This window comes from Cibotium barometz, chromosome 17, assembly GCF_041138505.1.
Source record: "Cibotium barometz isolate CiBa-2024 chromosome 17, ASM4113850v1, whole genome shotgun sequence".
Taxonomy (NCBI): domain Eukaryota; kingdom Viridiplantae; phylum Streptophyta; class Polypodiopsida; order Cyatheales; family Cibotiaceae; genus Cibotium; species Cibotium barometz.
In genome coordinates this window covers 14046018-14070066 of record NC_141062.1, presented here as the reverse complement: position 1 = coordinate 14070066, position 24049 = coordinate 14046018, and the positions used below count along the sequence as shown (strand labels likewise).

At 45.1% G+C, this 24049-nt stretch overlaps 1 protein-coding gene across 1 annotated transcript in view; it reads left to right on the top strand.

Annotated features, from left to right (window-relative positions):
• LOC147629710 (uncharacterized) overlaps positions 1-24049 on the top strand; it is a 149198-nt gene that overhangs the window by 60344 nt on the left and 64805 nt on the right. The window contains exon 4 of the mRNA XM_086811255.1: positions 17533-17642. Coding sequence (XP_086667381.1) covers positions 17533-17642 — 110 coding nt within the window. The remainder of the gene's footprint in view (positions 1-17532; positions 17643-24049) is intronic.

The window sequence follows — 24049 nt, the reverse complement described above, 5'->3', positions numbered from 1 at the left end:
CCCTGTGACTGGACACAGGTTTCTTCCCCGTGTGAACACACTTATGTGTGCTGGGCACTTTGCCCTAGGCCTTTTAGTACTCACTTGTACTTTCATTTCATATCATTATTGAGTACATCTTTTCCAGCACTCTCATGTTTCTTTGTGCTTGAGGTTGTGTGTGTGTGCAGGCTAGCTTCCCTCCTACCCAACATTGGTATCAGAGCCTGGTTAGGGTTAGGGTTAGGGTTTACCTCCTGTTGCCGTTCAGCCTTGAGCTTCAGCCTATCGTGCATACACGCCACTCTCTCTCTTATAAAAAAAAAAAAACAGTCGTGTTTTCTCTTCCCTGCTGTTGGCGACCTGCACGTTTCTGTACAACGCCGCCTGTACCGACGCCTGTCAAATCTGTGTTGTGCGCTGCCGTCGTCGCCGACGACACCTGTCAAATCTATGCTGTGTGCCGCTGTCGCTGCCTTGCATCGCCTGCAACAACAGCGCCCAACGCCGCTTGCAACAGCAGTCGCCTGCGCCAAATCTGATAGACATGCGCCTGCCTGCCGTCGACGCCTTCGCCTGCGTCGCCATATGACGCTACGCCGCCCTGCCTCAGATCTGTGCCGCTGTCGCTTAGATCTACGCCGCCATCGCTTGCCCGCCGTCGCCGCCATTGCCACCTTCACAAATCTGCGCCGCCCTCTGCGTGCGCCGCCGTCGCCGCTGTTTGCCGCCTATCAGATCTACGAAGCTGACCTGTACTTGCGCCGCTGTCGTGTTGTCCGTCGAAGCTCCCGAGTCTGCGCCGCCTCATGCCCGTACTACTGTGTGCCGACTATACCTCATGCTCGTACTGCTGCCTCATGCCCGTATTGCTGCCTGCCTTGTTGAAGCCACTGCAAGCTCAGTAACTTTCTTACTAATTTTTTCTTTTTAAAAATTCAAAAATTACTAAAATTAGTAAATTTGTTGCATTAATTTTGGGGCTTTTCAGCATTGAGCCTGCAATTGCAACATTGGCACACATTGGCATTGATTTCAGCAGATTTGGTGCATAATTGCACTAGAAATTAGGGAATTTTGCAGAAATTGACTCGATTTTGCGGAAATTGGCACTATTTGCAGGCAATTTTGGGTATTGCAGGCACATTTGGTTGGCATTGGGACATTTCTCCCAAATTTTTGGGAATTGCAGGTACATTTGGTTGGCATTGGGGCATTTCTCCCAATTTTTGGGTATTACACGCACATTTGGTTGGCATTGGAGCATTTCCCTCAATTTTTGGGCATTGCAGCACTTGGTACAGGTGACAAACACATTAGCAGATTTACAGGTGTAGATCCGTTTCAGATGTGGTCTAATTGGTTGCCTAAAAATTAGGGCTTTTCTACATTGAGCCCATTTTTGGAGATTTCGACCAATTTACATTTGATCTGCTAGGATTTGAGCACTTGCAGCTCTTACAGGTGTCAGCTGATTGTGTTTTTCGGTTTGTTGCAGTATATGTATGCCATTGTGGACACTTTGACAGATTTGCATCATCGTGCAAGCAGTACACTCGCAGATTTGGAACATGCATATGTATTTCTCCTAGTGAAGGAGTTCCCTTTCAGTCCATTAGTTATCCTGCTATTTATCTCCCGCATTCTTACGGTTTTGCTGGACATTGCATACTCGTGTGGTGAATTGTGACAGATTTGCTGTCCTATCATGGCAACAGTAATAATGACCTCTTTGGAATGCTATCTCAAGAGGACAAGCTCAATGGGGACAACTACCCTATGTGGGCTTATATGATGCGTCATGTTTTGGTTGCCAAAATGTATGGTTGTATGTGGATGGCACTGAGGAGCGTCCTCTTGCACCTGCTTTAGCGGAAGGTGAAGTGATTCCCGCTCATCCTCTTGCAGGTTCACCTCCTCGTCTTCCTCCTACTTAGCAACAGTGTACTTGGGATGCTAGGGATGCTCAGGCCCATGCATTGATTGCTCTCTCGTGCCGCAGGCATATCATTCCGCACATTTGATCTTGCACCACTGCAAAGGGTGCTTGGGATACCTTGGCAGCATTGTATTCAAGTCGCAATGAGGCTCGTGTAGCTTACCTTCGGGGCAAGCTTGAGACTGACCGCATGCTTGAAGGTGACTCCATCGATCAGTACCTCACGCATGTGAAGGACCTACGAGAGCAGCTCATTAACATTGATGAGGTTTTGACAGATAGCTATCGTGTTCAGACAGTTTTGCGCAACTTGCCTGACTCTTATCAGAAATTTGGCACCACTTTGCGGTTGTTGGCTGGCAATGCACCTAATGCGGTCACTTTTGACAACCTTGTGACTCTCTTGCTCAGTGAAGAGCAATCTCGTTCCAACAAGAACCACATGATGTCTGTTGAGTTAGCAATGGCTGCTCCTTTTCGTGGGAATAGATCTGGGCCTAAACCTAGCCCATCGAATCCTCCCAAGACAGAGGACAAGCCTGAAAAGAAAAAGCGCTGTAACTATTGCAAGAAAACAGGGCACACCATAGAGGAATGCAGGAAGCGTATTGAGAGTGAAAAAAAGAAGAACCTGGCATCTTCTTCCACAAGTGCAGATCAGGCCAATTTGGCTACACATGTGTCAGCCTTGACACTTACATCTTCATTGCTTGCAGAGATGTCTTCTGATGCCATTGCTTTTGATGACTATGCTTTATAGTCCGTACTCCATGGCATGTATTGTCTGACAGATGCATTTCAGGGGGGGATTCTACTTGCCCACATGCAGTTGGTGATGCCTCATGGTCACTTATGCTTGTTGACCCTTATGTTGGTCTATGCTAGATGCTTTCTCTTATGTGATGTCTAGTGGAGATGCCTTTTATGCTGTTTTCCCTTGCAGCGGGATTGTTTCTACAGTGTTGACATTGTCACTTTCTCACATGTGATGTTTACTAGGAGTGCCTTTACACACTTGGCCAGTGTTGGCTTGGTCTCATGGTTTTGACATGTCACATGTATATTATTCATTGTGGGATTATGCATCTTTACATTTGCCATACATGCCACTGATCATGGCATCGCTGAGAGTTTACCTATCCTCTCATAGCATTGGCTGATGCCCGCTTCGAGCCCCCACTTTTTCTCCCCATTTTCAGCTTTTCCCATTGCTGATTTTTCCTCATCGGATCCATTGATGAGTTTCACTTTTGCAGCTTACATTGCATGTCTCACAGGCATGACTTCTGGATCCTGTTGCCTTTTCACACGTGTATATCTGCTACCTCTTCTTATGCTTATCACTGGTGCAATTACAGAGCATTGATGTGGATTACATGTAGTTCAGCTTGGCATTTGGTACTTGCCTTCGGGGGGGGGTAATTATGCGATGCCTCTTGATTTGATGCAGTTGATGTCCACATGATCTTTGCCATGCATTTCTGGTGATGCATTTATGTACTACTGTGCTCTAGCATTAGCACTATGACATTGGGGATTCTCCTTTTTCCCGTCATATAGTGCTTGCTTTTTCCATTGGCACTGCAGTTCACTCTTACTGTGAAGCATAGTGCAAGGCAACATTCACAGCTTTATCACCCTTACCCTGCTGCTACCCGTTCACACCATTCACTTGAGAGGGGTTTGTTGGTCATGTCCACTCCCGGCTAGTTTTGGTGTGAACCCAGCTTACTCACGGGCACTTTTTCCCTGTGACTGGACACATGTTTTTTTCCCGTGTGAACACACTTATCTGTGTTGGGCACTTTGCCCTAGGCCTTTTAGTACTCACTTGTACTTTCATTTCATATCATTATTGAGTAAATCTTTTCCAGCACTCACACGTTTCTCTATGCTTGAGGTTGTGTGTGTGTGTGTGTGTGTGTGTGTGCAGGCTAGCTTCCCTCCTACCCAACAAGTATGTCATGATTCGTGGGGATAGAAGCATTCTTGGCATCCCATTGATTTTGCATCTCCAGGCCAGACGAGCTATCCGCAAGGGAGTAGAAGGAGCCCTACTTTATGCTCGTGCTCAAACAGCCTCTACCTCAGTGGTAGCATCCATTTCATCTTCGGTCCCTCAGTTAGCAAACCTCCTGTCCAGACATCAGGACATTATGCTCAGGGACGATATCCCGCCCAGTCTCCCACCCTCTCGTCCTGAGGACCATCACATTGATTTGGTCCCTGGATCCGATCCTCCTAGCAGGTTTCCCTATCGTCATTCCAAGGCTTTAGAGGGCAAGTTAGAAAAGCAGTTATCTGAGCTTCTTCAGCTTCTTCGAGACGGATTCATTCGGCCTTCTTCCTGACCATTTGTTGCACCTATCCTATTTGTCCAAAAGAAGGACAAGTCTGCACGCGTTTGTTTAGAGGGCATTAAACAAACTCACCATCAAGAATAAGTTTCCTATGCCAAGGATAGAGTACATTTTGGAGCGTTTAGACGGTGCTAAATTTTTCACTAAGATCGACCTCAAGAGTGGTTACCATTAGGTCCGCATTTTTTAAGCTGACATTCCAAAAACAACTTTTTGGACAGAGCGTGGTCACTACGAGTTCGTAGTCATGCCTTTTGGGCTTACAAATGCACCCGCAACCTTCAATAAGATGATGTCTAGGATTTTCGCAGTCCACATTGGGAAGTGTATTTTCATATTCCTTGATGACATACTAGTCTTCTCAGCCATTGCGGAGTAGCATGAGAAAGATGTGGAGAAAGTCTTGCAACTTTTGCGAGATAATCAGCTCTACATAAATGCCAAAAAGTCTGTCTTTGGTGTTAAGGAAGTTCAGTATTTGGGCTACATCATCGGTTCCGATGAGATTAGACTGGATCCATCAAAGGTTCAGGAGATCTTAGATTGGGACATTCCTAAGACCGCCCAAGAAATCCGCTCATTCGTAGGTCTTTGTTAGGCCTATAGTACCCATGTCCATCAGTTTTCCAACCTTGCAGCACCTCTTACCGACTTGCTCAAGGGGGTGAAGACTCGCAAGTAGAAAGTCTCAGTTATTACAGGCAAGGCGCTTGATGCATTCCGTGCACTCCAGAAAGCTGTCTTAGAAGCACCTGTATTAAAGTTAGCATCATGGGACGAACCTTTTGAGGTCATCATCGATGCCAGCAATGTAGCCATAGGTGCAGTCCTCCAGCAGGACAATAGACCTGTGGCATATTACAGTAGAAAGTTGGATGTTCGTCGAAAAGAATTATTCGGTATATGACAAAGAGCTTTTGGGTGTGATCACAGCGCTCGAACATTGGAAGCCTTTTCTTTATGGACAAGTTTTCACAGTGAAAACAGATCACCAAGCACTTAAGTGGCTTCAAACTATGCCCAGTGCCCAGTGGAGTGATCGATAGGCCAGGTGGAGTCAACTCTTCCAACAGTTTGGAGGAATATATCCTTGGTAAGCATAACCCAGTAGCAGATGCTCTTAGTCGAAAGGCCAGCATCCAGGCAGTCCAAGAATCTACCATTTTCGAAATCACGGGGAAGGACTTAGTATGAAAGACCAATATGTTGACTCCCTTGAGTTTGGTACTCAGTACAGTTTGGCCCTCAATTTTGAGCCAGGCCATTATTCCATCCAAAATGGTTGGTTGTTCTTCAAGAACCGCCTTTGTGTCATTCGAGAAAAGCGTTCCGCTCTTCTCCGTGATGCCCATGACTCCTTAGTTGGAGGACATAGGGATATCAACAGTACCCTCGAGAAATTAGAACGGTCCTTTTACTGGCGAAAAATGAGGCGTGATGTCTATGCACATGTACAAGCCTTTAAGATTTGTCAAAAAGTAAAGGTTCCACATACAAAGAAGGCTGGTTTACTTCAACCTTTGCCTATCCCCGACGGACCTTTCATCGATATATCTATGGACTTTGTAGGGCCTCTACCAACATCCACCGGATCCCACAACACTCAGTGTTTTACCATTGTGGATCGCTTTAGTAAATTCTGCATGCTCATCCCATGCAAGCATACGGCCACAGCCGAGGACATAGCCCATCTGTTTCTCAAGCATTGGTATCCAGTTTGTGGTTTGCCTAGCACCAGCACCTCAGATAGAGATTCCAAGTTTACCTCGCATTTCTGGAGAGCATTCTTTGAAAACTTCGGAACTAAGTTGCAGTTGTCTAGTGCATTCCATCCGCAGACAGATGGCCAAACAGAAATTTATAACCAGTTGGCCTTTGATGTTCTCAAGTCATACTGTCATGACCAACAGTCCAAATGGGAACATTATCTTCCATTGGTCCAAGCTATTTTGAGCGACACTCATTCATCCAGTGTCGGACGGACTCCATATGAAGCAGGCTGCCATTTTTCTTCTTTTTTGACGAGAATGGTGTCTACATCTTTAGAGGCTAATAAAACCACGGAAGGATTTGCTGAAATCATTGAGTCAGTCAAGGACCGCTTGACCAAAGCTCAGGAAGCATATAGCAGACAGGCGAATAAGTCTAGACGAGATGTCCACTTCAAGGAAGGGGATTGGGTCTATCTGCGTATCATGAAACAAAGTTTGAAACAAGTGGGCAAACGTTGTCCCAGGCTTTCATTCCGTAGTTTTGGCCCTTTTCCAATAGTAAAGAAGTTAAGTGATGTCTCCATGAAGTTAAAGTTGCCTACCAATTGGACACAATGCATGATGTTTTCCATGTTTCTTGGCTAAAACCATATGTTGGTCCAGAAGTGTTTGATGTTTTAGATGAACAGCAGCCAGACGTGGTAGACGAAGCAAAAGTCATTGAGCCTGAGCAAATCCTTCTTCATTGTTGGAAGCATGGTTCCAGTCGACGGATACATCAATTCTATACGAAATTCCGAGATCGAGGCACCCACGAAGCCGTATGGCTAGACGAGGAGTTCTTCTAGGAGTACCCCAGTTGTTGGCGGACTACTTGGAATCCATGAACCTGCTGCCAAGCTAAGCAGGAGGGAATGTCACATGCACTCTGCATTGTAGTGCATGGTGACAAGCTGGCTCATCATCAGCAGTGCACCATTTGTACAGTATTAGTTCCATTTAGGATGATATTTGTCGTACGCCGTGACCCCATTGTATATCCTCAGTCCAGGATAAGTCAGGCACGAGCTACATAGGTCATTCTCAGCCATAGTCAGTCAGTCAGTCAATCTAAGTCCCTTAACCCACTTAAAGAGACACATTCATGCATATACAGTCAGTAGAAACCTTAGGGTTTGCATCAGAAAGCATCCTGAATATTGCACATCATTCATGCATAACATCTAGATCATTGCAGGAACCTTAGATAGCATCCAGGATTTATCTAGGATTTTTCTGGTATTTTTCCCATCATTTTCAGCATTTTTCACATCATTTATGCATTATTTATGGACATGAGCAGTCGGCCAGCTCTGTAGCCAGCCGATTGGCTCATGCAACCCATATAAATAGAGCCTTTGCATAATCATTTAGTCATTCATCATATTCAGCAAGAGAGCCATCAAGCACTTACCATCCTCAGTCCCAGGAGCATAGGCGATTGCAGTTTCAGCCATCTCTCTTCAGCGTTTGTCTCCTACAGCCCTAGGCGCCTCAAACGCATGAGCATTCAGCCATCTACATCAGTAAAACACAGCAGTTCAGCATTCAGCCTTCAGTCCATCTTGCGTTTTCTGCATCCATACAGTTTTCAGCATTCATTCATTCATCGTTTTGCTCCAGCCACTTGGTGAAGGTAAAACGCAGCATTCTCATTCATTTACAGCATTCATATACAGTCTAGAACAGTCCCAAACAGCCCCTCTCTCACGCATCCCTCCCTCATATCTCTGGGAAGAGTGCATAGGCTCGAGATTGGACATCTTTGGTACTTCTATAGCAGTGCACAGTTCAGCCCAACACTTGGTCTTCAGAGGTCTTCTGTTTGGCTTATCATCAGAGGTCTTGTGTTTGGCTTATCATCAGTCACACCGTCAGTCTCTTTAAAGATAATAAAGCAAATACTATCTCGGTAATGGGATAGGGGGCCCTTCAGTGGGTAATTCGGGACCCCATACGGTGTACAGTTCTCATCTCTCTCTCTCTCATATCTCTCTAAAGTTTGAAGTATTAAAGTGGATTGCTAAACTCACGAAACTCAGGATACAGAAGACGGTGTGAGCATTTGTGTGACAGGATCCTCCAATACGAAGATGCCTCCAGAGAATACTGGAAGGGTGGAAGTCTGTCTAAACTGAACCCATGGAGCTCAAACTAGGATGCTATCTGCGCATACCAACATGAAGTGTCTCCCTCCATGGCTAGCTGATGAGAGGACTCTAAAGCAAGTCGTGCATACCGGTGTCGGGGAAGCTCCCAAGTGCTATGAATGAAGGACACTGATTTGGCAAGAGTCTCGACTACAATCGGTGGTGCTCCCATCTCGGCTCTGATAATCTCATGGGGTACCGAGACCTTAGCCCGAATCATCCTGGAGATCATGGACACAAGTAGTCTCTCCATCGATCTCCATCCATCGTATGTGCGTCATGATTGACTGTGACGATCTAGGCTAGGCTCCGAGATCTGTACTCCATATAGCATCGCCGATGTGACCAGTGTGTCAAAAAGCCACAGCTTAGTGCGTGGCTGTGAGCACATCCTCTCTAGACCTCCTAGTGCTGCATATCCTCTAGTCAGTCTGGCCTCTACTGTCCCCTCATGGAAAATGTGGGCCCAGTGAACACCACTCCAAGATATGTGTGTGAGTCAACATACTCCACTGTCTCCTGCCCATATGTGAAAATAGGCACTGATCTCCAGACCCACTGAGCTGTAGTATTAAACACCATAACCTTGGTCTTACCAAGGTTAACTGAGAGTCCACTGTCTTGTGCATAAGCATGTAAAGTATCCAAGTGCCTCTGCATACCCTCTGGTGAGTCTGCTATAAGCACATGAAATGCTCGGCTACAATGCCCTCATGATCCTGTGCCCTCCCTGTATGCAATCTGTTGATGGCCCTCCTCACCATCTCTGCTGTGAAGAAGGTAGAAGTGGGTGGACAGGGCTCTAGAGGGTTTGGTAGTGGTGGCTGCTCTGGTACTGTGTAGAGGGAGGCTGCATACTCGCCCCATGTATCTGGAGAGGTAATGGCCGGAGGCGGGGGGTGCTCTCTAAGCAATCTCCAAGCCTCCCCAGAATCTTGACTCAAAAACAGAGCTGATACATGTCTCTCTCCAGCCGAGCTAAGAATGCTCTCTTCTTCCGCCGAATGAGGCATCGGAAGATGATGCGTGACTGTCTATATGTAGTAACACCTGTGGCCACCTCTCTCTGTAGCTGGGCTCTGAGCTCTCTACAATCATCATCATACCAACTATTCTGTGGCATGCTCCCAGGACGTGGTCATACTGTTGGCTACGTGTGTGGGAAGGCCGTCGCTGCAGCTGTATGTAAAGCCTCTGTCAGGATCTATGTGAGCTCTACTAATGGCCTCTGTGGATCCTCTGCACTCAACAAGCTGTAGATCTTTGTAGTGTATACTCCATCAGTCTCTCTACAGAAGGTATATCTCGGGTGATAGGAGGACTGCCTAACCTGGCGGGTACTGTAGTGGAAATCCACCGTAAAGGAGAGAAGTGCATGATCCACCGTAACTCCGATGGGCCTGGGGCCAATCGCAAAATCTTGGATACTCGGGATGAAGGCTGGCGAGGCTAAAACATAATCCACTATGCTGGCCCCATGTTTGTGTGGAAAGCAAGTAAAGCCACTGGCAAGTGGATACCTCTCTAGGCCACATTTAAAATGTCCAGCCCATGTGCAGTCCCCATCTCCAAGAGGTATACTTAGTACACTCCAGCTCATCCTGTGATCTCCGAGTCAAACACATCTCCTCCACATCTCTCTCTCTCAACATCTCCTCCGAAGTGTCAAAGAAGGAGGTCTGGTAGTGAGCCGTTCGAGCATTAAAGTCCCCAAGTATGGTAACATCTCCCTCCTTGGAGAACTCCCATATGTCCTCATCTAGAATCATATATGGAGATTGCCCCTTGGGCGCTGCATAATGAGATGTGCTGGGTGGAAAGTAGCATATAGCAATGTATAGGGGTCTACCCTCATCTGCCCTCACTCTGACCCACATGTACCTCGCACTCTCATGACGGTGCATGACATGGATGAGTGACTGAAGCTCCTCTCTAAAAAGAACCGCAACTCCTCCAGATCCGCGACCACCATGCTTTGAACAGGCCTCCTGTCTACAAGTCGTCTCCCATCTATATCCCGCCACTCCGTAATGTGCTACCTGGGGCCTGATGTGTCCGAGTAGAAGATGATGTCCCTGTCTCTGAAGCTGTCCTCAAAGGTCCCCACATCCAGTCTCAATGCTCCGTTGCAGTTCCATACTGCAAGTCTCAGACTAGTCCCATAGGTCTCACACGGTCAAGTGGTGCGTCTCTCTAGTATCACCACTCTGCCTCCTCTGTAAAATGCTAGCTTCCCTTTTTCTCTGGCTGCCCTAATCTCCGGCATGCACTCCCTCATATGTGCTAGCTGTGCCAAGGTGAGGTCATCTCCTAAAAAGATGCCCGTTTTCTTAAGGGCAGAGCGCTTGGCAAAGAGAGGACTGTCCAAAACCTGCAAAATAATGGACAGCCACCTAGTAAGGACCAAAACCAAGATAAAAATGGTCCAAATGCTAAAAATAACACTACCAAGAAGCATCCCTTCAAACTGAGAGACTATGGTCTCACTCCGGAGTAGAAAAAGCAATATATGAGTGAGGGGAAATGCTTTACTTATGGTAGTACCGAGTATATTGCAAAGGCATGCCCAAACAAGAAGAAGCGTGATAATGCAAATGCATCAAAGCCTAATGTGCATATGGTTCCGGATGTGCAGGGTAACACTTCACATGATAGCAAAGACATGGTTGTATGTAAAGCTTGGGGACAACTCAAGGATTAGCCCGCTTTGTTCATGTTTGATGATTGTGCATCTGAGAATTTCATATCTACACAGATGGTAGGTGCTTTGGGTATTGAAGTGGAGGACATGGGTCCTCAAATTGAAGCAGGGGCTGCCTTTGTTGGTAGAGAAGTGCAGGTCATGCCTATTTTTGGCAAGTTGCGCATACACATTCAAGGCTATGTGGATCAGGAGGATTTTCTTGCGGCGTCTTTGAATGGCTGTGATGTATTGCTTGTAAAGCCTTGGCATACACGTATTGATCCGTGCAAGGCTTACAAGAGCAACATGATCACCTTCATGCATAAAGGCCGAGAGCATGTAATTGATGCTGGTGAAGAGGGTGATACCATTCCCCTTGTATCTCATGTATAAATTAAGAAAGTGATGAAAAAGAGTGTTTTTGCGTACTTGATTTTTGTACGAGATCATATTGAGGAAAATAATGTGCATGTAAACACTCTTAGTAATGATAGGCTGAAATTTTTGCAAGAGCATAATGATTGTTTTGCTGATGAGTTACCAAATGAGTTGCCACCCGTACGACCGGAAGATCATCGCATTGATCTCGTGTCGGGTAGCTCACCACCTAATAGGCCAGCCTATCGTGTAAGTGCATCCCAGAAAGAGGAGATCATGAAGCAAGTGAATGCGCTTCTTGAGAAGGGTTTGGTGTTCTTCCCCATATTGTTCACCCATCCTCTTGGTTCAAAAGAAGGATGGATCCTTTCGTGTGTGTGTGGATTATAGAGCTTTGAATAAGCTTACCATCAAGAATCGATTTCCGATTCCACGCATAGATGACATCCTTGACAAGTTGGATGGATCGGCATGCTTTAGCCGAATTGATCTCAAGAGTGGGTATTATCAAGTGCGTGTAGTGCCTGAGGATGTACACAAAACTGCCTTCAGGACAACATTTGGGCTTTATGAGTATCTTGTTATGCTTTTTGGTCTTACAAATGTCCCGGCAACATTCAATGGAATAATGGATTGTATATTCCGTGGGTACAGAAAATTTACAGGTGTCTTCTTTGATGACATCCTAGTCTTCTCGAAGACCGAAGAAGAGCATAGAGCTCATTTGGCCATTGTTTTTGAAGAACTCCGTAAGCATAAACTCTTGGTAAATGCAAAGAAGAGTGAGTTCTTCTTGTCAGAGATACATTATCTTGGGCATGTTGCGTCCAAAGATGGAGTGCGGATGGATCCTGCAAAGATTGATGTAATTCGGAATTGGCCCGAATTAAGTTCTGTGCATGAGATCCGTAGTTTTCTTGGATTATGCTCTTACTACTGCAGGTTCATTCACCACTTTGCATGGATTGCTTCTCCTCTGCATGATTTGACAAAGAAGAAGGCCGTGTTCAAATGGACTAATGTAGAGAGGGATGCATTTCTCAAATTGAAAGATGCAACTACTCATGGTCTAGTGTTGATCATTCCGGATTTGCAAAAGCCTTTTAGTGTGGAATGTGATGCATCTGAAAATTGCATAGGAGCTGTCCTTAATCAAGAGGGACATGCTGCGGCTTATGAGAGCCGTAGATTGCATGATACAGAGCTATCTCTTGGCGTTTATGAGAAAGATCTCTTGGCTGTAATTCATGCACTTACTATATGGAAACATTACCTTCTTGGAGCTGATTTCACTGTGAAGACACATCACTAGAGTTTGAGGTATTTTCTTATCCAAACTAAGTTGTCAGAGAAGCATATGAGGATGGCCAATTTCCTCTCTATGTTTCATTTTCAGATCTTGCACACCTTGGGAAAGAAGAATGTAGTGGCCGATGCATTGTCACGAAAGCCGTATGTAGTAGCTATTTCGGTTGCCTCTCATGGGGACTTGTCTACCATGCGTGATTTATATCATACAGATGCTGATTTTGCCACTATTTGGACTGATTTGATGGCTGGTCATGCACATGCCTCATATGTGATCAAAGAGAGTTATCTCATGAAAGATAATTGCCTATGTGTGGTGTTTGACATGATACAAAAGGTTTTGGATAAGTGCCATGCTCCTCCATATGCTGGTCATAGAGGCATAATGCCTACTACACACATGATTAAGCGGTATTTCTTTTGGCCAGGTATGCGGAAGGACATAGAGGCACATGTACGTGCATGTATCACCTGTCAAAAGGTGAAATTTGATAGGCAAAAGGTACCAGGTTTGCTTCAGCCATTGCCTATTCCCACGCAGCCATGGAAAAGTATTACAATGGATTTCATTATGGACTTGCCATGCACCCAACAGGGTAAATGATGCAATTTGGACAATTGTGGACAGGTTTAGCAAGCAAGCTCATTTCTTGCCGGTCAAAAAGACCATCAAAGCTGAGCATATGGTTAAAATATATCTTGCACAAGTGTTCAAGCATCATGGAATGCCGAAGTCCATTGTGGGGGATAGAGATCCCAAGACTATAAGTCTCTTTTGGCGGGCCTTATTTGATAATATGGGCACCAAATTGGACTTCTCATCAGCTTATCACCCTCAAACGGATGGGCAAAGTGAGGCTGCAAATTCAGCCGTGTTGGATCTCTTGAAATGTTATGTGGCGGATCAGAAGTCTTCTTGGGAGATGTACTTACCACTTGTGGAATTTGCATACAACACGGTGCATGCATCTACGGGAAAGGCCTCGTTTGAGATTGTTTATGGTAAGGTGGTTTTGCCACCCATCCTTTGCACAAAGGATGAGATATTTGCAGCTGATGAGTATGTAAGAGACTTGGATATTGCTTTTGCTCAGGTGTGGACAGCCATTGTAAGGTCACAAGACCAGCATAAAAAGGTTGCCGACAAGCATAGAAGGCAATTGGATGTTAAAGAGAATGATTGGGTATTGCTGAAATTTGAGAAAGCAAGACTTGCAAAGAGGCCTAGCAAAGAGGCCTAGGAAAGAGGGTGCATATCCTAAGCTTGCAACCAAGTACTATGGGCCTTTTCGAGTGATCGAGATCAATGAAGTGGCTTTCAGATTGGCATTACCTAGTCATTGGCACATACACAATGCTTTCCATGTGAGTCTCCTTCGCAAGTATGTAGGACCGGAGCCCAATGAGACAGTCATTGAGGATCCACCAGGCGTGGATGAGCTTGAGGAGATCTTGCAGCCAGAGCAGATTATGTATCACAAGAAACGCAAGCTTGCTGCATGCAAAGCTATGAGGCGTTACCTTGCGAAGTTTAAGAACTATCTTCCCATTGATGCTAAATGGGTAGATGAAGAGTTCTTCTGAGATTGCCCGCATGTGCTTCAGACATATTTGGATGCTTTTCAGTTGCGGGCAACTGTTTAGAAGCCGGGCGGGATGTCACCATTTGGCCACCCAATTGGTTCACCCGTGCTTTCTCATCATGTATGTACATTGGACTGGTGTCCATGGCAGTTGTATATGCTGGGAATTGATGCCACTGATGTGATACTGTGGACTTGGCTTTCTGTTGGGACTTGTGCCTCTGTGTACATGCCCGGAAATGCCTTGTGGATTGTTCCATTGGGTCTGGTACTTAGTGTACTTGCCTGGAGCACGTCTATTTTGGTATAGTCTGATGAACGGGGATTGTCCATACCAATGTTGCATTGCATAGCATCTTTATGTGCTTGCTTGCAATTGAAATTGCATGCTGTTTTCATGCTTGCTTGACCAATGTGTAGTTCGGGTAAGGAGATGCCCGCACGCGAACCGTGCGTGTGAAACTGTCTGCTGACATGGCTATGTGGCATGTGATAGGTGGTAAGTATTGGTCATAAGCCTAGCGTTAGGAGTTAGCAATAATTTATAAGTGAGTGTGTACACACTTCATTAAGTTTTGGGTGACCAAAACTCACTAATAAATTATGACCAGCCCGGTGTTCACATACACTGATGTCCCGAGGCGGACATAACCCAATGTCCACCGCCCAGACCTTATCCCCTTTGTACAAAGGGAGTAACCAGCCACTTATCAATTCAGCAATTTACTTCTTGTATTTGACCAAATGTCCATCAAATCTTAGTGTATTTAAGTGTATTGATTAGCATTGTGTCAACCAAGTTACACATTCCTTGCGCTTTGGTGCCGTCATATGGATCGTGGTAGCCCAATGGCTTGGTTATGATGTTTAAAAAACCGTTTGTCTCTTATATTGATGAAGGAAAGTGTCTTTGCAATGGCTTGTTTATTTTTTCCATCACATATGTTTTATTATATTCATAATATTATTAACAACGGAAAAAACGTTTTATAATCTTTGCAAGCGTACTTCTAACTGTTGGAAATAAGTGCACACTAGGTGTACTCTTTTTCTAGTCTAGTATAAACTTTTGTCTCGAGTCTTGTGTGTCTGCCATGTGGCATCTTATTTGTCCCACATATCAGCGTGGCTACTATCTCTTGTACTACACACCTATATATTGTGGGTGTCACATCATAAGAAGTATCTAGCTTGTGTCTTGTCTACACTCATCTCAAGGTAACTCTTTGTCCTTCAATCTTGTTCTTATTTCACTTCTAGTCTTCTAGTTTCTAGTTCTTGTTTCCATATTTTTACATGGTATCAGAGCGAGGTTCCTCCTAGCCTCTTCAGCCCATTGCCTTCATCTCAGCCATCGGGCTGTCCTTATTCAAAGTTTTCGTGGAGCTGCTAATGTTATCTCTCTTGGAGCTGCTGCTGCCCGTCATATTGGAACTGCTACAGCCCGCTGTACTGTTGCTGCTCTCTTTTGGCTGCCTTCTTCATCGACTCAAGGGACTGTCTCTGCCTGGGATTTATTGCGCATCATCTAGAGGCAGCTGCAGATCGACTTTCCTCCTGTTAACGAGCTATTTGCTGCAGTCAGTTCTGCCATCGCTTTCTCTTGAAGAGTCTACAAGGTACTGTGCATTGTCTCCTTCAGTTTGCTGGTCAGTCCTTTTGTTATCCTCATATCTGCAAACTGCTGGTTCCTCATGCTTCGATGGGCTGTCACATGCTATGGCCTTGACAAGTGGTGAGAGAGCCGGCTTCTAAAAACAATTTGATCTCTTCTTTCAATCATTTCTGCAATCTTGTAAGGGAATAGACACTGCCCTTGCATTTTAGCAAGAGGTAAGACCTTCCCACATGGCCTCTTCTACTCATTCTCACATGTCTATCGACAAATTCAATGGGTCCAACTTTCATACTTGGCAAATCAAAATCAAGTGCCATCTTATGAAAGAAAATCTTTGGGACGTTGTTCACCATGCTGCTCCCGAAGATTCTGACATTGAGCAAGTTGTCACTTATGTTCCCACTGCCAAGAATGACAAAGCCTATGCTATCATCTTGCTCGGTCTTGGAGATGATTACATTCATCACATCTCCGACATACAGTCTGCTTCTCGAGCATGGATCACTTTGGATACCCTTTTTGGACCCCGTTCTAAAAACTCTAAGATTGCACTTATGATCTCATTCTTTGATCTATATATGCAGGAGGGAGCTACTATAGCCTCTCATGTCAATTATCTTCGCAGTCTTATGGTTCAACTTGCATCAGTGAAGTCCCCCATCTCCGAAGATATTGCTATTGCTGTGCTTCTCAAAAGCTTACCTGACACCTATGCTACTCTTGTCACTACCTTCAAGTATCACAATAATCCTACTCTTGAAGGTATCATCAATGCTCTCCAAGAAGAGGAAGGAACTCAACAACAAAAGGTAACTGACACTGCATTTTTAGCAAAGAAAGGAAGTTCTAAGGTAAGAAAGCCTTGCACCCATTGTGGCAAAACTAATCACATGGAGAAGGAATGCTTCAAGGCTCATCCATGCACCATTTGTGGCCGTTATAATCACCGGGAGAAGGACTGCTACTCTAAACCCTCTGCATCAGCCCCTACATCTACCTCAGCCCATGTTGCTGCAGCATCTCTATCAGCAGATCTTGCTGTTCATTCCTCATATGATGAAACGTGGGCTTTCTGATTACTTCATCTTTCTTGTCTACCACTTTGACCACCGATGATGTAGGTCAAGGGGTTCTAGTGTCTTACTCATTCTGCTTTTGGACCTCTCTCTTGTCCCTACCCAAGAGGCAGAGATTGCCCTTGAGGAGGGGATGTCTTCAAGGTCCATCTATTTGTCTACAGTCAGTCTTCTGTCTATCTAGTCTTGTCTATCTGTCTATTTGTCTATCAATCTGACTATGTCTTGTTTTAGATCCATCTTGTCCCTACCCTTGTGGACCCATATGAGGATATCACTTGAGGAGGGGTGTCTCAGGATCTTTTCTATCTTGTCTTCTATCTTGTCTTTCAGTCTTGGTCTTGTCTTGTCTGTCTTTCAGTCTTGTCTTTTGTCTTCCTCCTAGTGTCCACTTAAGGAGGGTGTTGGAAATAAGTGCACACTAGGTGTACTCTTTTTCTAGTCTAGTATAAACTTTTGTCTCGAGTCTTGTGTGTTTGCCATGTGGCATCTTATTTGTCCCACATATTAGCGTGGCTACTATCTCTTGTACTACACACCTATATATTTTGGGTGTCACATCATAAGAAGTATCTAGCTTGTGTCTTGTCTACACTCATCTCAAGGTAACTCTTTGTCCTTCAATCTTGTTCTTATTTCACTTCTAGTCTTCTAGTTTCTAGTTCTTGTTTCCATATTTTTACACTAACATACGATCTTTCATGAAGGTTGCAAGAAGAGCATGGGCATAAGTGGAAAGAATTCTCTTCTTTGTTGGGTAGGAATCGCACTTCCATCAAGGAAAAATGGAGATCATTGAAAAGGTCGAGAGTCAAAGGTACACTTTTACAATACCGTCATAGTATCAAAGTTTGTAGATTAGGAGTAGTGCTTGTTTCTTAAACATGTATGAGCTCTCTTATTCGGTTAGCAAACAAGTGAATATGGTTGACAACTTGCTTCTTCTTTAGAGGGTGATCACTCCTTGTGTAAGCAGCAATTGTAGTTATCATTGTCAAATCCAAATAGGATCTCCTCTTGAACGTTCTTGGTACGAGACTCGAAACCTGCAAACAAACCAAACAAACAAGAAGGGGGTGCAGGACTGACTCACCTCCCAACCACGACAGCCGTGGGCAAGCCCACAAGACTTGGCTGTCTCCACTGAGCCACGAGCTGAGCTAACTAGATGGACGTACCGACCAATCTCTACCTCGTGACATCCCATACCGCCGCGAAGCTACCCTTGCGGGCCTTGAGACTGCTGCCGGCCTCGGCTGCATGAAGCAAGTGCACGTCTGCAATCGATCCAGGCTCTTGACCATAGAGCTCTCACAAAGACATGCGAGACTCTATATGACTAATGACTAACCTTGACTACCCTTTTATAGGCTCTTGGCCGGTCATCGGGCATCCACACTTGGGCGCCTGCCCGTCCATACTTGGGTGCCCGTCCGTTAGTCTATCCCTAACTCAACTCGCCAATCAGCTTGCCTAGCTCCAAGCTTTCCCAAACTTCAAAGCTAGTCTTGTGTGCGTGTAGCACACGGTAGATACACACTGTGCACATGACATACTCCCCTTTCTCTAAGAGCTCACTCCTGAGCTCACTAAAAAGCCAAGGTAATCTCTCTGAAGAGTAGTTAATGTCTCCCATGTAGCGTCCTCCTCAACATGATCCTTCCACTTGATCTTGTATTCCGTGATAAGTGTATTACGCTATCTTCTTTCACGAAATCCAAGAATCTTTTCAAGTTTGTGTGGAACAAATGTCATGTCCTTGACATCTATGATTTCTTGAGGAGTAACTAACTGGTCTGTTTGACCCAGTACTTCCTTAAGTCTACTGACATGAAATACAGGATGAACTTTCACATTAGAAGGCAAATCCAATTCATATGCAACTGAACGAATCCGTCGTGTAATACGAAATGGTCCACAGTATCTAGGGGATAATTTCGGAGATCGACCTGTCCGTAAAGCCTCGGAATCTTTCGGAACTCGCAAATACACCATCGTTCCTTCAGAGAACTCTCTGGGTGAACGATGTCTATTAGAATAAAATCTGTCTCGGTCTTGAGCTTTTCTAATAGATTCCTTCGCAACTTGTAACATTTCTTGCATATCTTGCAAAAAATTACGTGCTGCATCATGCTGAAGTCCTGAGAATCCTAGTGTAACAGGTGATCTAGGTTGAAACCCATACATAAGCATGAAAGGAGGAAAACCTGTACTCGTATGCTTAGTACTGTTATATGCAAATTCTAACATAGAAAGATAATCCTCCCATGAACTCTTGTCTTTTGGATACGTATGCTCGAAGCATATCCTCCAAAATCTGATTCACTCTTTCAGTCTGGCCATCAGATTGAGGATGATCTCAGGAACTCAAATTCAAAGTTGTTTCCAACTTCTCAAAAACAAGTTTCGAAAAATCACTCGTAAACTTATAGTCCCTATCACTGACTATGTCTTGCGGTAATCCGTACAGTCTAAACAATTGCTCGATAAACTGTCGTGCTAATTGCGTAGCTGTAATAGTCTTCTGGGTCGGTAAAAATCTGGCCATTTTTGTCAAGCGATCTACCACAACCCAAATAGAATCATGGCCTTGATGTGTTCTTGGCAATCCGGTAATAAAATCCATGGAAATACTTTCCCATTTATTACGTGGGATTTGCAAAGGATGCAACAACCTAGCCTTTCTAAAGCGTTCAGCTTTATTTGCTTGACAAATTTGACACTTGAGAACATAATCTTCTACATACCCTTTCATCTTTGGCCAATAAAAAGTGTGTTTCACTAACGAGAGTGTCCTGTGTATCCCAGAGTGTCCAGCAGAAGGGGCGTCGTGACACTCCTTAGGAATCTTGGACCTAATGTCCGGGATCTGTGGTACACAAATTTTGTCATTACGGAATAGTAAACCATTCCGAATCATCCACTGGCCTCCTGCAGCCTGAATGGTAGGCTGTTCAGTCATCAAGTCTTGGTCAATCAGTGAGCTCCCGTCCTGGATCTTCTGCCAAAATGGACCAAAATAACTATCAGTCCTGCAAAGCCCTCTCAATGACTGAAACAAGTCAGTAGAAATCTTGGTGAACGACAAAGTATTCACCTCTCTAATTCGACTAAGCGCATCTGCAACACTATTCATGGACCCTTTTCGATAATGAATCTCAAAATCAAAATCTTGCATTAACTCAGCCCAACGAGCTTTCCTTCCTCTCAAATCATCTGCATCACACACATACTTGATTGACTGATGATCAGTCAATACCACAAACTTGGAGCCATATAAATAATGTCTCCAAACCTTGAGAGCGTGAATCACAACATAAAGCTCCTTCTCAAGGATTGGCCAACGAGATTGAGTGTCGTCTAGCTTTTTACTTTCAAAAGCAACAGGTCTACCATCTTGAAATAAAGCAACCTCGATGGCATAGTCACTAGCATCAGTTTTCAAGAACATAAGGCCGACTAGGATCGGGTAATGCCAAGATAGGTGCTTCCTTGACTTTATCTTTCAAAAGTCTGAAGGCCATATCCAGATTGTTATTTCAAGTGATAGGCTGATTTGACTTACGTCCACGACCTTTCAACAAGTCGGTCATCGATAGGATGGGAGCCTTTACACAGTTGGAGATCTTGATTGCTGTCAGAGCTTGCACTGAGGATGGCAGATGTCTCTACTATGAGATTCAGGATGAGGGCAGACTTCAGAGAGTGGAGGTGGAGTTGCCTTTGGTTGCAGAGTGTACCTTTCAGAGGATACGGGTAGTGGCCGCCGCTTCTCGGAAGTGGCATATTGACTCGGACCCTGCAGATGTGCTCCCGGATTGGCGCATATGGGCATATGCAGCGCGCCCCTTGGCCCGGCTACAGTAGTGGGACCCTGGGGAGTACGAGTGGCATGATCCTTATGCATCCCTTGAGGCCACACAGATCACCTTTTTCCAGTATACAGTTCGGTTGGGGCGGCATATTTTGACGGCGAGGAGGACGGTCTCTCCAGCTGCAGCGGGGCATTGGCGGCTACAGGGACTCTCACAGGAGTTCCTGGAGGATTTTTGGGCTCGGCTCTGGGCTAGTCGACAGGCCCGCAGGATCTCGACTTTCCAGTGGCTGGTCGCCCCCACAGGGGCTCAGCAGTTGGCACCTGGCTTGTTTACAGCGGTCTTCCGGCGGCCTGCGTCCGATGCGGCCACCCTATGGAGACACAGGGACATTGCCTTTGGGATTGCCCTCAGGCGCAGCAGATTTGGCTGCCGATGCTGCGTATTCTGGCCCCCCTCTCTCCAGAGGGTATGTTTACGTGGGGTGCCGCTGCTTGGTCGACTTCGTCAGGGCCTGCTATGGGCTATGAGATGGAGCAGGACAGTCAGGCCATCAGATTCATTAGGGGCCAGCCTCGCCTGGTTCCGACACCGGATTTCTCGTCCGCCAGCTGGACACAGGAGAGGGATTTACGATGGGAGCTCCTGAGTAGCCTCACCATCTGGTTCACCTGGAGGGCCCGGTGTTTCACGGCCTTTGAGGGGAGACTGGAGCCACCAGTAGAGACTGTACGGGGGATTTGGCAGGAGTTGATCCACACCCTGCGAGGACAGTATGACCGCATCCGGGGCGACTCGGATGAGGCGATCTTGCGGCGCCAGGCCTTTCACACCACCTGGTGCAGCGGCCCCTTCTATACCTTACACACGGGATTCCCCCGTTGGCATTACAGGCCACCTGTTTGGCTTCCCCCCTCCCCCCCCCTCCTATTGTATGATTTAGCCCCTCAGTCCTTTGTACTGATGCTTGTATTTTGCAGCACCTAGGGAGAGTCTCCCGGGCTGCCTTGCTGTATTCACTGCTCTGTTTCTCTTATGAGCAGGAGAGATCTTTTGTAGCCCTACGGGCGTTTTTATATAACTAATGAAAGGATCTTTTCTCGGAAAAAAAAAAAGTCGGTCATCGATAGTGTGAGCTGAGAGTATTTCCGCATAGATTTCCGAAGAAAAACAACAAAACCGAGAAAAGAACAAAGTTGTTTCACTGTTCGTGGTATAGACCAATCCAGAACCTTCTGAACTCGGTCATAGTTAATGCTCAATCCATCTCTAGTGATCTTGTGTTCCAAAGTAAATGATGTCTGTCATAAAAAACTCACATTTACTTAACTTAGCATATAGTCGATTCTGTCTTAAAATAGATAAGACAATCGTGAGGTGTCTAACATGATCCTCAAGAGTACGACTATATATCAAAATATCATCCAGGAACACAACCACAAATTTCCCCAAATGTTCACGAAAAAGATCGTTCATCATTTCCTAGAAAGTGGTTGGAGCATTGGTTAACCCAAAAGGTAATACGAGAAACTCGTAAAATGGCGGTACCTAGTCCGAAAGGTGGTTCGTTCGACATGCCTTTCATGAATACGTATCTGGTAATAGTCAGTATGTAAATCTATCTTCGTGAAATATTTCGCTCTTGCTAACCGGTCAATTAGGTCATCTGATCTAGAGAGAGGATAACAGTTCTTAATTGTCAGCTTGTTCAATCTCTTGTAATCTATACACATTCTCCAGGTGTTGTCCTTCTTTCTTCTAAGCAACACAGGTGCACCCCAAGGTGATTTACTTGGACGGATCTGGCCCCTCCTCAAATAATCTTCGAGTTGTTTAGCCAACTCATCTTCCTCAGCTTGGCTCATCCTGTAAGGTGGAATACTAACAGGATGAGCACCAGGGATCAAGTCAATACGATGATCTACTGTCCTTTCAGGTGGTAGGCCCGATGGTAGTTCCTTAGGAAATACATCTTGAAACGAATCAAGTATCTTTTGTAATTCTTTGCTTTCAAATACACTTAATTCATTGACATCCATAGAAGGTATGAGAAATGAAGAAAGTGGAATCAATACACAATGAAAAGCGGTATACAAAGAAGAATCCATTATATTTCCAAAAACAATTGTATTTACAAGAGGTCCCTGAGAGGGATGTATACAATCACCTGAGATACTAAACTGGGTGTTCCTATGTTGAAAAGAAAAAATATGACTAGACCAATCTATCTGGACTTGAAGAGTCTTAAACCATTCAAGCCCTAATAACAAGTCTACATGTTCTAGGTGCATAATATAGCATTCCAGAGTATCTTTGTAGTCTTGAATCCGAATTGGTAGCATCTCCACCTTTCGATCCCATACTTGCCAATCCGCAGGTAGGCGTACCTCATAGGTATGATTGCTGGGTGTCGTATCAAGACCCAATTTCTGCACAAGTTTATAGTTAACAAAGTTGTGTGAGCTGCCAGGGTCTAGAAGAATGAAGATTCTATGGCCATTCACTTCTCCATAAACTCGGAGAAGATCATGCAAGTCAAAAACTTTAGAGTTGAACAAACAATCAGAACATGTACTAGGGCGAGAAAGTACAATAACTGACGTACCTGTCAAAGACAACTGGTTAGCTGTCTTTGGTTTGGGTCCTGCGTTGGTCTTTGCACCCTTTTGTTTCGGACACTCGTTACGCATGTGTCCTTTTTCCTCGCAGATGAAACGTCGTCCCTCCTTCTTGAGCTTCAAAGGTTTAAGGAGACGTTTCTTCTTCGCTAGTGTCGAACTTGAATTTTTCGAAGGTTGGTCCGAAGACTTTCCTTCAGTCGAGTTAGCCATTGGTGCGGAGAACTTTCTTTTGTGCTTGTTCCCCTACTCTGTAACGGGTTTAGACTTGGAAGAGACCATTGTATCATCATAGATACGAGCTGAATGAATGGCCTCGTCCAAAGTTTTGCATTTGTTATTTTTAAATGGTACGAGTCGGGTAAACCGGCTACAAAGAGCCCCAAAAGAGTTGTGGGATCCATCTTTGTAGCTTTCATCTACAAGTCCCTAAATTTCTGCAGCAGGTAGACCTCATAAGTGAAGTGCTGCAAGGTCATGGTCAAAGCTGTAAACCGGGCAACAACATCATAATCATCCTCTTTCTTGAGGAATTCTTTCTTGAAGACATCTTCGAATTGTGCCCAAGTCATGGCTTAGGGTTGAGTTCCTTCCACCAAAGCAAAGCTTTGCCTGAGAGGAAACCTGCTGCTAACTGGATCTTTTTCCCATCGTCATATGGATGGAACTGAAAATGGACTTGCCACTTATGTTGCCAAGTGTCCACTATCTCCTTGGTACGTTGCTTTTGCTCGCCCTCGAACTGTTCCGGAGTAATGTTGGGGCCTAAAGCAGAGGCCAAGGTATCCATA